Below are 15,828 nucleotides of genomic sequence, written 5' to 3'. Positions count from 1 at the left end.
TTATTTTGCCATGGATTGAAGTTTTTGGTGGTGGATGGGGGAACAAGCCAAGGCTGTTTGCCATACTTGAATGTTGCACACCAATATTGCAACTCTAAAGAAATGTTGCTGTGTACAACGGTACATTCTGGGCACATTACAAGGATTGGGATTAAATATTCACCTATTTTGGAAATTCTGTAGTCAGTGTACTCAGATAAAGTTGCAAATCTATTTACTTAAAAATGTATCTTCCAGAATTTGCCATGTGTTGTACTTGTGTATAAAAATGCAGTTTTGGTCCAGTTCAAATGTTTCAATTATTTTTGTCACTAGATTTAATGAGACGTCAAGAGGAATTGAGGCGCATGGAAGAGTTACATAATCAGGAACTGCAAAAGCGAAAACAAATGGAGCTGAGGTAAACAACATTGTTTCCTGTGCTAGGTTCTTGGAAGTGAATGCCCAAACCAGAGTTCTGAAGACTCCATAGACTGACATAAAGTGGATATCATGTTAAGCATATTGCAAATGTTCAGAAAGGAGATGTATGAGGCAGATTTTTTTACAGAGTAGTGGGTGCCTGGAACTCGTTCCTGGGGGTGGTAGTGGAAGCGGATATGGTAGTGACTTTTAAAGGGCATCTTGACAAGTACATGAATAGGATGGGAATAGAGGGATATGGTCCCCGGAAGGGTAGGGGGTTTTAGTTAAGTCGGGCAGCATGGTCGGTGTAGGTTTGGAGGGCCGAAGGGCCTGTTCCTGTGCTCTAATTTTCTTTGTTCTTTGTTCCAGCTCATTTATATTTGATGGATTGCATTTTATTTATTTGCTGAATTGTGACTAGTTGATCCACAACAGCAAAATCGTTGTAGTAGTTTGAAATGGAGTTAGTTGGTGTAGAATGAGGGTAAAGAATGCCAGTTAGTTCTTAAGGAAGGAGAGACCAGTTGAATGACGAGAAAGTAGCAGTGCTTTGTGGTCGAGTAAATTAGATCTACAAGTGTGTTGATATTATGGCCTAAAGCAAGTGGAAACTTATTTAATCCCAATAGAGTCTCCAAGTCTGCTTTTAATGGATGTCCTAGTTGCCAGCTAAAAATACGCTGCAAAGGACTTTCATGTTTGCACACGCCAGCCATTTTCCCTGGGTGAATGCTAGCTTTCTGCTTGCATGCAGGTGGTAGGGGGAAAAAACAACCAGTTTCTTCAACCTTAAAAGATGTGTTTCAGCTTCTGATATAAATTTGAGGAATTGTATCATGAATCAATGTCTTTCTGTGGCTGGTCTTTTCATGACTGAATGCTAAACGTTTGTGGTGATACTTGAAGCAGTTACCATTCGGAAACGACGTCTTTTCAAAAATCCGGTCCAATTTGCAATGACTGTCTTGCTGGAAGAGGAAGATTAATTTCTCTGGCTTGCTTCAATTGGGCTCAAATTGATTGAATATTGGGTATTTGAGGTGGCATGCATAATCTGGACAAGAGGATAAATCTTAATAGAAGTGATGACTTAATTTCTTTAGGGTGCTTCTTCACACTTGTAATTGATGGTAAGGATCTAGTACTTTAAAAAAGTGGGTGAATACTGCTGAATTTTGGGTACCTGATGTAGCTCATTGAATTGGCATTAATCAGTAAGTCAAACTAATATTTATCAATGTGCTTTTGAGTGGGAGTTTTTGATTAAAATTAATAGGCAGCTTGACTGCGGTATCTCTGAATTAATAGTGGACTAGATCCTGATTTTTCAGAGCAAACAATTTTTTGCCCTATATTGTTTGGATATTTGTAGGAAAAAAGGTGGGAATAGAGAGGTTCTGTTGGGAGAAAATAGTTTTAAAAATTTCCATTGGGTAGTCATTAATCAATGTGGCACAGACTAGACTTTATTGCCAAAAGATTTCTTTACCATCGGTGTGTAATGATTTAGAGTAATGGTTCTCCAACTCAGGCCCATAGACCTCTTGGAGATTACACGGATTCTGAGATAATTTACAAGTTCCCATTGAGGGGTGCTGTGGCCTAAAGGATGCAATATCTTAAGTACATGTGGATTTTTAAACATTAAAACACCCCAGTGCCGCACTTTCAATGTAAATATTATATAATTTCAATGGGGAGGTCTGTAATCACTAATCCACTTATTTGAAAAGGGTTCCTTTTTATTTGCCCATGGGTTGTGGGTGTCACTGGCAAGACTGGTATTTATTTCCCATCTCTAATTGCCCTTTAAGGTGCTGGTGAGCTGTGTTCTTGAAATGTTTGAGAACAATGGAGGTGGAGGGTCTGACAATCATTTTATGAGGGAATTAGATGAGCCTCCATAAAAGATATGGTAAAAATACAAAACCTGGGTTGGACTTCATGTTGAGTGTCAGCTCAAGCATGAGTTTGATGGCTTTCATTGCTATGGTTCTCGGGAATCTGTACCATGCATCAAAATGCAAAACTGCTCACTATTTGTTAAAATGTTTTATTCCAATTTTACCTCTTCAAATTTAAGATTTAACAAATTGCCTGTATGTAAAATTAGATAAAGAATGTTCTTGGCAGCTTAAATTCTGATTGGTTTTAATGTTGTAGACAAGAGGAGGAACGTAGGAGACGCGAGGAAGAAATGTTGTTGCGTCAACGTGAAAAAGAAGAAATGATGAGAAGACAACAGGAGGGATTCCGAGCGAGCTTTGGTGAAAATGTAAGTGTTTGGGAATATTAATATCATTATGACAAAGGTACAATGGGTGACATGGAAGCACATTACTGTATGAATATATGTGGCAAAGATAGGATTTATAAATCACTTAAGCAAATACATTATTGGAGCTGTAGCTTTCGTTGGCCACATGTAAAATGAGTCATTAACGTGTTTTGAGGGCAGCTCACTGACAATAGAAATAACTGGATAGCCACATATTTGTCTACAAGCCTTGCTGTATGAGATGTAGTAGAAAATGATTTGCAGGTAGCTTGTGTATTTTTACTTGAACGTTACAAAAGATTTTACGCTGGCGTCACATTCTACCAATTTGGAATTCTAGCATGAATTTATTATGGTTCTGAATTTCAGTACTTGCACCAGTTTTCATCAGTTTTCGCCACTGTTTTCGTAGATAAGCAGTAACCAAGTAAAGCAAGCATAGTTACCAAAAAATGTGCACAATGCTGTTAGTGTGTGTGTATGCTGTATATACTGAGATGACATGTCCACTACTCAGTTTGCCATATCTGAATTCCCAGTTAGCCACCTGTGACTATTGACTAATATTACACTACACTGAGATTCTCCCAATTTCCTGATTAATAAGTGTCATTTAATTTATAGTGAGGTCCTGCCGTTTATGTCTTCCTGATTCACATTTTCACTTGTCTGCGCTCTGTATTCTGCTCATGTGATGGGCAATGTGGTATAAAATGTTCCGTTATCTACAGTTTCTGCTTGTTGAGGTGCCCATTTTTTCCTCCATGATGAATTTGCACTTCCCACTTTGATCAGAGGGGTTGCTGGTGTGTCAGAATTGGAGAACTTCCCTTTAAAAACATGAATGAGCATGTTTGGAATGTACCGTGCAGGGCTAGGACCTTGAATTGAACTGGCGGGCAGTTTCTTCACCGTTTGTGCTGCTCAGCTCCCCCATCTGTTGTACAGAGGTACTGCACCACAATGCTGCTCAAACCAACGCTACCCTTGCTTGGCTGGACCCTATCTAATGAGCCCTCTGTGATATTTCTCAGGAATGGAACCCCCATAAATGGTGGGAGTTGACTGTAATGTGTATCCATCATTTAGTGATGAACGATATCTTTATCTCATTGTGGGTCTGAATTTGATTAAATGGTTAACTGGTCTTTTTTTAAAAAAAGAGTTGTAGGCTCCCTACGAACAGAGTAGTGTTTGGAACTTTGTATTGACCGTTTCATGATCTATTGATTTTTGCTCAACTCAGCCGGAGCAACAGCAGTTGCACCATTATTGGTATTGAATCTCTCATTCGGGGAAAAGCAGCCAAGTTTCCTTCTCATTGTTATCCAACAACTGTTGATGAGAGTACATGACTGGTTATGTTCTGGTCCCTGTCTGATCCTCCAGCTGAATACTTTGTTGCACCTGGTCAGAACTCATGGATAAACTCTTAGTCTGAATTATGGCTGCTTGGATGAAATATCAGCGGATAATTGGAAGTCATGGACATATAACACAGGCAAATCATAACATTTTCTGAAGTGAAGGCAAGAACAATTGGCTGAATTTTTTTTCTTTGCATATGTGCAACTTTTAGAGAGAAAATATGAGGATGGAAGAGATTGCCCAAAGGAGTGGAATGGCCATGCCAGGTAAGATGCAAAGTGAATTTCAGAATGGAGTGTAATCAAGGTAATTTTTTCTTTCACTTAAAAATAAAAAATTGTTTCATGGGATGTGGCCCTTGCTAGGGTAGTATTGGTTGCCCATTCTTAATTGGTCTTGAGAAGGTGATAGTGAGCTGTGGCTGCCTTGAACCATTCAGTCCACGTGGAGTATGTATACCCATAGTGCTGTTGCGGAGTTCCAGGATTTTTGACCTAGTGACAGCGAAGGAACGATTGTATAATTCCAAGTCAAGATGGCATGTAACTTGGGGAGTTTCCAGGATGCATCTGCTGTTTTTGTTTAGGCGAGGAGGATAATTTGTTCAGTGTTTATGGACGGGAGTCAAGTGGTTTCAATTAGTGTTTGGTTGTAGTGTTGCTCTGACCCATTTTGTATCATTGAAAATCCCAGCAGAATGTCAAAAACTGAACAAACACAATGTAGCTAAGACATCTCTATAGGTGTGTTCTGTAGGTCACAGGAATCAGAGCTAGAGCATCAACTGTTCACGAGCGATGTTGATTTAGATGAAAGGGACCAAGTATTTTAGTCAAATGTCCTGATGTAAGAAGGTAGGTAGGTTAAGTGAGTGGGATATAGGAAATTTTGAGGTTGATGACTTGGGCGGGAAGAATAGAAAAACAATATTACATAAATGGAGAAAACCTGGAGAATGCGGTACAGAGTGAACTGAGTTCCTTACACGAATCATAAAGTTAGCCTGCAGGTACAACAAGTAGTTAGGAAGGTAAATTGAATGTTGGTCTTTATTGCAATGTGGGGGATGTAGAGTATAAAACTAGATAAGTCTTACTACGATTGTACAGGGAGTTGTTGAGACTGCACCGAGCATGTTATGTACAGATTTGGTCCTCTTAAGAAAGGGTATACATGCATTGGAAGAAAGGGTTACCTTATGATGGAAAATTGGGCCTATTCTGGTTTGGTTTATAAAAATATGAGGTGATCTCATGAAACAGATAAGATTCTGTGGGGGCTTTAAAAGATAGATGCTGAGAGGATATTTCCCTTCATGGGAGAAATCTGGAACACTGGCACCATTTTGGAATAAACATCTTTTAACACTGAGGTTGGGGGGGGAAACTATCTTTTACGGTAAGCAGTGGAGGCTGGGTTATTTGAATATATTCAGAGCTGAGGTAGGCAGATTTTCTTTTTGACCTGCAAAGGGTGTTAAGAGTTATGGGAGCTGGCAGAAAAGTGGATTTAAGGCCATAATCAGATAAATCATGATCTTATTGAGGGACAAGGGGCCGAATGGCCAACTTCTGCTTCAATTTATTATCTTGGGTCACCAACTAGTAGGAAGGATATAGAGGAGCAAATTTGAGGAAATTAGAGGTGCAGTCGCTGTAGGATAATGGTGGACTTCACTGATCCTAATACAGATTGAAATAATGTAAATGGCGGGGGGGAGCAAGAATTTAAAGTGTGTACAGGGGAACTTTCTAGATCAGTATATTTGACGTAACAGGGAAGGCATTACTGGATCTGATTCTTGGGAGTGAGATGCACTAAGCATTCGGTAGGGGACCATTTAGGGAGCAGAGGTCAAAGTATCATAAGATCTTGATTAGCTAATGGAAAGGACAAGGAACAATCTAGAGTATAAATACTTAATTGGATAAGGACCAATATCAGGTGAGCTGAAAATGAATCTGGCATGGGTGAGTTGTTATCAAAGGTTGGCAGATAAAACTGTAACTCTCCTGACTCCCCACAGCCTATCCACCATCTACAAGGCACAAGTCGGGTGTGATGGAATACTCCCTACTTGTCTGGATGGGTGCAGCTCCAACAACACTCAAGAAGCTTGACACCATCCAGGACAAAGCAGCCCACTTGATTGGCACTACATCTACAAACATTCAATCCCTCCATCACCGATGCTCAGTAGCAGCAGTGTGTACTATCTACAAGATGCACTGCAGTAATTCACCAAAGATCCTTAGACAACATCTTCCAAACCTACAACCACTTCCATCTAGAAGGACAAGCGCAGCAGATAAATGGGAACACCACCACCTGCAAGTTCCCCTCCAAACCACTCACCATCCTGACTTGGAAATATCATAGAATCATAGAAACCCTACAGTGCAGGAGGAGGCCATTCGGCCCATCGAGTCTGCACCGGCCACAATCCCACCCAGGCCCTACCCCCACATATTTACCCGCTAATCCCTCTAACCTACACATCCCAGGACTCTAAGGGGCAATTTTTAACCTGGCCAATCAACCTAACCCCGCACATCTTTGGACTGTGGGAGGAAACCGGAGCACCCGGAGGAAACCCACGCAGACACGAGGAGAATGTGCAAACTCCACACAGACAGTGACCCGAGCCGGGAATCGAACCCGGGACCCTGGAGCTGTGAAGCAGCAGTGCTAACCACTTTGCTACCGTGCCGCTGTTCCTCCGCAGTTTAAATTAATATATCGCTGTTCCTCCGCAGTTGCTGGGTCAAAATCCTGGAATTCCCTTCCTAATGGCATTGTGGGTCACCCCACAGAACATGGACTGCAATGATTCAAGAAGGCAACTCATCACCACCTTCTTGAGGGCAACTAGGGATGGGCAATAAATGCTGGCCGGCCAGTGACGCCCATGTCTCTCGAATGAATAAAAAATCGAGAAATGGGCTGCCTTGAAGAGGAAGTTGGGGTACATACCTTTCCGCCTCGTCAAAGCTTTGTATGCTAATGGTTGCTTAGTGTCTTTTTAAGCTGGGATTTTGGATTGCATCCCTAGTTATGCAGTCTTCAGGTAATTTGATAAGTTCATGCACTAAATTGAGGAAGAGGAGGAATTTTAATACTCGTGTTTCTATTTAAAGTAGATCTCCCAGGCTTCTTGCCAGTGTTGAATCAGAAATAAACCTTAAATTGAAAGGAATTAAACACCATACATTCTTAAACCTGTACATATTTTGATATCGCTTTAATTTTCATCATTTAGTTGATTCATTAAAAAATGAATGGTCTTCAATAGAATATCATAGCTTCTCAAAAGTTAATTGATATGTAAATAGCACTGTAGCAGCATTTTCTTTGACTGCCAAACAGATGACTATCAACAGATCCTATTATCCGTAATTACTTTTTAGTTTAGAAACATAAAGCAGGAAACATGAATTGGGTGGTATCTTTTCCTAACCATGTTGATCTTTTCTAGTTTGTATTTAAATAAATTTTACAGATATTCCACTTTAGTGTGGATCCTTCAGGTGTATTAGAGGAGTTGAATATTTTGTTTGGCAAGGCATCCTTAGAATTTAAACTTCTTTTTTTCCAGTGGGACTAACGGCAGCTGATTTTACGAATCTTAAAGCAGGTATGAAATTTCAAATTTAAGACTTCATTGAGATTGCTGTCTTTTGATGTAATTTGCATTATTTGCTTTGTGGGAGATAACAATATAGGTATGATTGTATTGCATACAGGAAAAAAATCACTATGGGAAGAAAATATTGCATTCAAGATCAGACTTGGTCATTTATATTTCCTTGAAATTGCATCGTAATATACATTTTTCAGTAGGAATGGGAGCCCCACTGTAATTATTGATGGGTGCACAGTTGTTAGAGCAGTAATCAGTATTTGTTTTGGGAGTAAGTACGTAACTAGATACATGGCGCATGTGCCAATAACTACTGGCTTATATTTTACCAAAGTATTATACTCATCAGCCTCTGCAAACCAAGTTCCGCAGCCACTTATGGGAATGAACAGGCCAACTGTGAATACTAGTGCACCACCTCCACAAGGACCACCTGGAAGTCTGGGAAACCAAATGCCAGAAAACAATATGGGAATGGTAATGTATTAACAATGTCTTAAATACATAAGACTAGCCTAAGGATTAAATTTCAGATAACCAAATAGTGAATTTGAAGTCGTAAACATGGTTTTTCCTATTCTTTGGCATGGTAGTGTGATGCTGAGAGAGACTGTAAATGTGTGTTGAAATTATCTAGACTGTTAAGCTTGGTTTCATTTCAGTGAAGTTTGAACTCTCAGTACACATGGTGCAGGGCTCCTTCTTTGGATGCCCCCTCTAACTGAAATATAAAAAGTACGCTGTTAAATCTCTTGTTTTTTCCCATTCCAACATGGCAGCTAAGTCCTTGAGCTAAAACTGCAAAGTATTTCATTAATTATGTCTTTAAAGCATGTAATGGCAGAATATCTTGGCCATATCCCATTTATAATCAGGTTGTTGGAGGTTCCCAAATTCTACAATGTTTAGTATACTGAGTGCTTTATAAACAAATAACCTGGATTTTCAACACTTCTCAGTTAGGCGTATATTGCACAGTAACTGATTTTTTGGGTTAGTCCAGCTTCAGAGGTCGACAAACACAATACAACTGTAGTAGAGCCATGAGCCTTTGTAAAAACTCCATTATGACAAGAAATTGTTCCAAAACAGGATCTGTTCCAGTGGTATTAGTTTTCCACTGATTAGCCAATGACAGCAATGATCCTGTAAATTCTAGAATGGTCATTGTGAAATATGCTAATTTTAAATTTGCCAATTACTTTCAATCTGCCAATTTTCAATTTACTGATTACTTTCAAAATGGTGAGTTTTAATTTACAAAGTACAGGTGCTTTTGATTTGAATGCATTTACTTAGCAGCAGTTTAGGTGCTGATTTTTTTTCCAAGCTTTACTTTATTATTTATGAACATGGCTGATCAGATTATCAGGCTCCTAATTGATTTCTCAATTTACCTCTTTACCTCCACTTGCTTTCTGGAGTAGATCAGGATGAATTATGACAAGTTCCCTACTGGACCAACTTCTGCATAACTGGTTAACACAGGAGGTTCAGTAAAAGAATGAACTGGGTTTGCAGACAGTGGTCAAAATGAGATGCAGGAATGGATAGAGAAGTGCAAGAAAACCTAAAGGGGAAGGTATGAATGCAGACTTCTGGAAATTCTGAGGAAGAGACTTAACAGTTTAAATGAGTGAAAGTCAACATCTCAAAAAAAGCTTCTGGGGAATCATTCTTAAATTGAGTTTTGTACTCCTTTGATTTGATTTTGTGTAGACTTGTCTGTTTAAGGCTCCACAGTTATATTGAGAAGTTATTTCTCCTGTAATCTTAATGATGCAGTGTGTTTCAGTTATTGTACATACTCTTGAAGTCTGTAATTGTGAGTTATTGGATATATCTTAATACGCTAAAAATATTGTGTGCACTTCCTGTCAACTCTTTCCATTATATTTGTGTCCGGATTTGTAAAGCTTAACTTTAAAAAAAAACTTATCAGGTTGAAATTACATGCACTCCACTTGTGGAGGTGTTGGTGCTCCATTACTGGAAGAAAGTGGTAATTGCATTGTGCTAAGTTTATATGGGCAGTTCCATTATGAATGTGAAAATAGGAATTTATAATGGAAAGCGATAAGAACAGAATATATAAAATGGGGCCTGAATTACATCTGTGCACCCAAGTCCAACTTATCCCTCTTCACCATTTGATCTCGACTTTGTTTCCAGTGCTATGGGAAGCTGATTAGTATAGTAAAAACATAATTGGCAAGCAGGTGCTAATGCTTGATTTTTCAATTTTGGAAACGTAGTACCATTTATGTTCTTATAAACAGAGGATGTGCCAAACTATTTACTCATGTATATAGTGAATAAAGGCAAAGATTCTGTACTGGAATGAAGGACTCAGATGGAACATGGATATCTGTATCAGTTTTGGTGCTATTGTAATAGTGTTTATGTCAATGCACCGCTGTGTTAACAAGTGAAAATAAAACATTTTAGAAGCTTGAAAAGCTTGTTTGGCCCAACAGTCAATTTTTTAAGAAAACCCCACCTACTTGACTTCTCAGCAGGTCACTCAATCCATTGTCTCCTGAAACTCACCATGAGCTCAGTTTTACCTTATTGGGATTATACGATAATCTCTATAGTTTATTTGTAGTTTATTCTCTGGCAAAAGGTTTTGTGAATTTTCGTAAACTTGTGAACCTACAGTGTGTACTAAAAAAAAATCCAATTAACAAATCCTGAAGTAACATAGTTGCATTTTATACAGCAGTTGTGCGTGCTTGGACATTATTTGTGAATAGAAGCATATATGTGAAACAAGCACGCACTTGATTAATTCACCACCAGTCTTGAGTATCTTATTGAAAATTAACTTAAATTTATTGAAGACTATTACTCCAAAATTAGGTGATCGCTTTCAAAATCGATTAACTACAGCAAATAATACTATTTTTGGATAACTTAGGTTTTTAGATTAAATGCAAGGCTTCAACAAATTTGCATTTAGTTCAGGCTAATGGATAAATCCTTTGATTGAAGGTATGGCCTTTGGATGGACTTAGAGGAGTTTTTGACTGCATTGTGGGGCAAACAGTGGAGATTGTCTGAGGAATATTAGCTAGGTGATTGCTGGAGCCACTAAGCAATTCAGTGCAGTTAATTTGTAGGCTGCATATCTTGGAGGTGAAACATGGAAGTTATTCTGGCCTCATCTGCAGATTGCTGTTTTAGTCATCCTCTGACTTAATAGCTGCAATTGATTATTGCTTTGTTGCTGACATTGGTTGCCATTTATCTTGTATTATGTTTTTTTTGTGACCTGAAAGACATCATTATTGAAGTGTTCCAGTCTGAATATTTATCTAATACTGCAATTTTTATCTGTTGAATGTGTTCCTTGGAATTATAGAACAGATAGTTAATAGATTTTAATAGTTGCACGCTTGAATATAAGGTTATGTTTTTCAGCATTGTTGACTCCATGACCTAGATTTTCAAAAAAATAGATGGTACTTCGCGAATAATGAGGGAACTTGATTTCTCAAATCTATTATTTTGTAAATTGAAATCCACCACAGAAATTTGGCCAACTAGAAATAAGGACTGATTTATGCATTTAAACTTATAGCATTTTTATACTATCCAGTACTTTTTAAATAACTGAGGACTTGCATTACTACAGTGACTTTATCCCAAAATGGTGACTATTTGAAGTATTGTGGAAAAGTGCTACTACAGCAATAGTACAGTAAATCACTGAGTATGTATTGTCACAAATATCCAGGTAGTACTGTACGTGTCTGCTGCCAGATGTATTGACCCATGAAGTGCTTTACTTCGGAAAAGAGAGCTCTAATTTGCTTTGTGGGCCCACATAAATACTAGCATGTTTGGCCAGGTGGTGTAGAACTATAGACAGAAGTGCTTTATTTATAACTTTTATATTCCAGATCTTGAGCATGTCCAATTCTGACAACATCAAAGAATTCTAGCTATTACTCTAGAAATTAGCCATCTATTCTCTGACATTGCAATAAGTTAGATGCATTCTGAATGTTGCACATGTCTAAGCGCACACAGATTTATTTGATTACTGTGAAATTAATTGTTAAAATGCTACTTCCATTGGCGAAAACCTTGGTTTCAAAAGGAGATTGAGTAGATACTGAGAAGTGAAATTAGTGTTTAACATGTATGGGTGATTTAATCATCCTTGTTTTAAATGCAAGTCATATTCTTTTGGCAGTTTTGTGTTGGTTTGTAAATGAGGATCCCAGATTTAACATCAACATGTTTCAATTATGCTGTAATATTTGCTCAAATCTTGCTGTAAGTTATGGCATTTAGTGTTTATTACTGATGGCAGATTTTGAGCTGATCATTATCTGCTGGAATTGCAACATTTGATTTTAAGCTTGTGAATGATTTGAACAGATTTGCTTGTTACAATCTTCAGTGCGTTCTCTCTTTGCATGTCCGAAAATACTGAGAGATGGTTCCTTGGCTGTCAGTTAGCTGCTGATTTCTCTTGCATGAGTAACATTCCTGTGTGGACCGAGGTGACTAATTAAATAATTTTGTGGGGGGGATGATATCACAGCAGTGTTTGACCCAGATTTTATCTATCTCACACTTCTGGTAGGGTTTACCTTCCTTTATTCAGGTCCTGAAATGCAGTTATTATTGTAATTATAATCTGCACATGGGGATGAATGCAATACATTTGTCACAAAATCAAAGACTCGTTATGTTCTCTTTGAAGAACCAAAGACGCTATTTCAATCTGTGACACTATTCAACCAATACTCTGATGTTGAAGTGAGTTGCAGATTTGGTAGATTAGTTGTTTACCTAGTTATTTGTTGCAAGTTACATTATACAATTAGCTGTGAAGATAATTGGCACAATTATTTGCATAAAACGCTTGATCACTTCCGTCTTAATAGTTGAACATCAGAACATACGGGTGTTCAAAGGATATGTTCAAAGTAGTTCATTTTAAAATTGAAGGATGTATTTGATTTTCTGAAATTGATGATTAGCGCTTTGATATCAACTGTTTGTGATATATCTTTCAATACATTGAAAATTTCAAAAGCAGAGCTTGTACTTCTGTTTATTTAACTGTTCATTTGAGCTGATTTCTGAAGGCCAAGCTGAGTACAAACCTAATGTATTTATTTATATTGGTGTTTAAATTTTTGTTGCGTCTCCACCCCTGGGAACAACGTGAACAATGAAATTATACAGCATTGATCTTTCTGCAGTGTTGTGATTTTGAGTTTTTCTGAACTGCAGGATATTTAGTGGTTGACTTTCCCCCATATTCCATTCCAGTTCGCCTTAACGCAGTGTTGCTCAGGCCACTAGCGCTCACGTTTCTATGCTGGCACTAGCTGCTATATTCTCTTGTCAGCCCTCTCAATTCCTTGTTCAAATAGCTGTTGTCGTGTGAATAATGAGCTTTAGCAAATTATTTAGTTGTGTAGGACATTGCAGCTGATATTACCTTGCCCATCATATCAGGATGGATGTTTTAACTGAGGTAGCTATATGATAAGTCAATTGAATTTTCCCATCTTATCTCCCACCCCTTCGTGTGGTGTGCTTCTTTAACCCAGAAACACCAAGGCCACCAGGGCTGAAACTTTTGTTCTGGGCAAGATGTACTATCCTTTTAGGGAACTTTTTCGGTCTGTATTAATCTGTGTTGTGCCTTTTTCCTACTAAGGGGATTTCTCAGTTTTCATGTTGGATTTAGTAATGACTGAAATTCATGCTATTCTGGTTGAGATGTTTTTAAAAAACTGACACATTAGAAGTCACTAAAGCATTCATGACCAGGAAGACGAATTGTATGTTTGTGAATAATTATAAAATGTTTGGAATATTTTAAGTGGAACTGTCAGCTCGGGGTATCTTGCACCCATTTGTATATTTGGTACAACTTGAAACCCAAGTTGATTTTTTTTGAGTAGGGTTAGGGAGAAATATAACATTGTATTGCCCATAACAGTGTAATTTACAGGAAATATTTTGCCTGTATTCTGCTTCAGTAAAACTTTCCGGTTTCAAGCTTAAACGTCTTGGAACACGCTTCTACTGCTGTAGTCCACATTCATTCTGTGCACTTATGTTACACCCGAAGTGAATGTGCAAGCAATTGGAGGACTAGTTTTGCTGATTCATCAACTTTCTCCCCTTTACTATTTCTGATGTTGACCCCTACTGTAGCATAGTTTATGGAAGTGCCTACTCTTGACAATTTCAGGTTAGTTGAGAACTGAGGCATTAAGTCAAACTTGGTTCTTTCAGTGCACTTCTGTAACGGGGGTCATGCATAACAATTGATCTGCTAACTGCACAAAACAGAAGTGGAACCTGTTGGTGTATCTTGGCTATTTAAGGTAATAAAAAGTTGCATGTCATGCTGATGACAGTGAACTGAGGTCACAAAATGCCCGTGGCGCATATTGCATTCTATGAAAGTGATGCACTGTCACCAGAGGGTGTAGGCCCATGATTATTGACTGACTGGAACTTGGAAGAGTAGGTGGTTTTTATTTTTCTTCAATTTAGTTTTCATTTTGCAAACATTTGAAATTGCCAGGTTTAATAAATACTGTGTGCGGATGGCAAAAGGAAGGTATTAATTTGTTTCCCGAAGTTTGCTGATACCTTGTAAGTCTAATGCGATTACCCCTTTCCCTTTTTTTATCGGTACTTCTGGACTCTGCTGACTTTCATCGTTCCAATGGGGGATTCTCAACCTGCCTAATGTTAAATCTACGTGGGACTTGCAATGAACACTAATGTCCAATCATATATACTTTAACTAAATTAATAGCCTAATGATCGATTTGTTCCTGGAAATATGGATGGTCAAGCAAATAACATGGGCGCACCGATGGTTGGCAGCCCTGCTGGGTTTCCCCGTGGAAATCAAGGAGAGTATGGTTCAGCCAAACGTCGTAGATACTAATTACAGACCTGAAAAGTACAGTAGCCTTTAGCCATTCCACTTAAAATTGCCTCGAGTATTTTTGCAGATTGTATCATTGTAATGAGCTTTAGTACATAAGGTCTTTAGTAATTTACTGTTTCAAATATTCTTTTAACTTCCTGTTGGATGTACTTGGTAAATGTGCATGATATGTTTCGGTAATCTCCAATGTACATAATGTAATGCACAAGTTGCAAAGAATTTGGACACAACTCTCATTGAGATGTTACTATTTTGATATTTGTTTAGCTACTCTAGCAACATTCTTCTGGAACAATTTCGTATTTTGTGATTTTTGTTTTTTTTAAAGTGATTACAGACAGTAAAATTGGAATCTCAAATGACTTGTGTTTTTTTTTATTGCTGAAGGCTTTATGCTGATGTTTGGTATTTTAAATGTAGCAGGGAGGAGAAATGTAGGATATTGGTGGGTTTGCATTTGAGTTTATGTTGGAATGTGGAATGGGCTTAAGTTTTTGACATGAAATAGGTGGATTTCAGGTTCATTGACAATACCATGCTGTGTTCATGTTTAAGGATATGTCTCATTTGCTTTAGTAGTTTAAAAGTTTTAAAATATTTGAAACTATTGACCACATCTAACAGGAGTGACTTGTATTTGTAGAATGGGACATTTGAGCCCAAGATTCAGTGTCCCAAGAAAACATGCCTAACTTGCAGGAAAAGTAAATCAAATATAAACCCACCTTTTGAGCTTGATACCCTCTGGTTTGTCTTAACTTGCCTGGTATACCTTCCAATACACACTTCAAAATGCAAATAAAGTTCTCAGCAATCTTTCTATTTGTAATGTATTCATTTACTATCCCAATTGTATCTTGTTCTAATGTATTGTTGCTCATTTCTGAGCAGCGTCTGTTTTGTTTTAAAGTTTGTAATCTCGATTTTGGTTATTTGGCATTTTTAAATGAATGGGTAATGAGAGTTGGTTGGAATGTTGGGTTTCTAATTTAACTTGCAGTTTTAGCAGAACGGAGGATTCCAAGTTTTTTAAAAACAATCCACAGAAATATGAAGTTTTAAACAACAATGGTTTTATTTGGTGTATGTCTGAGATCTTGTTAAACGTGTCAGAATTTCTGTTTCCTATCATCCCAACATCAAGTCACAGTAACCAAACAACTAGTAGATGGCTTTATTATGGTCCATTATTAAGTT

The 15,828-nt window shown here is 37.9% G+C and overlaps 1 protein-coding gene across 2 annotated transcripts in view; it reads left to right on the top strand.

Annotated features, from left to right (window-relative positions):
• Positions 1-15,447, top strand: part of LOC144492857 (paraspeckle component 1-like) — a 40,736-nt gene extending 25,289 nt beyond the window's left edge. The window contains exons 6-11 of one of the 2 annotated variants that reach the window (XM_078211380.1): positions 316-400; positions 2,569-2,680; positions 4,263-4,317; positions 7,647-7,685; positions 8,041-8,168; positions 14,494-15,447. In XM_078211380.1, the coding sequence (XP_078067506.1) occupies positions 316-400; positions 2,569-2,680; positions 4,263-4,317; positions 7,647-7,685; positions 8,041-8,168; positions 14,494-14,628 (554 nt within the window). In that variant the 3' untranslated portion in view covers positions 14,629-15,447. Of the gene's footprint in view, positions 1-315; positions 401-2,568; positions 2,681-4,262; positions 4,318-7,646; positions 7,686-8,040; positions 8,169-9,118; positions 10,154-14,493 lie in introns of those variants that run through there. The other variant, XM_078211381.1, reaches the window with a different exon arrangement.
• The last annotated feature ends 381 nt before the right edge of the window (positions 15,448-15,828 follow it).

The sequence above is a fragment of the Mustelus asterias genome, chromosome 4 (genome assembly GCF_964213995.1).
Source record: "Mustelus asterias chromosome 4, sMusAst1.hap1.1, whole genome shotgun sequence".
Taxonomy (NCBI): Eukaryota; Metazoa; Chordata; class Chondrichthyes; order Carcharhiniformes; family Triakidae; genus Mustelus; species Mustelus asterias.
The sequence above is the reverse complement of the archived record's forward strand: the minus strand, read 5'-3'. Positions and strand labels throughout refer to the sequence as shown.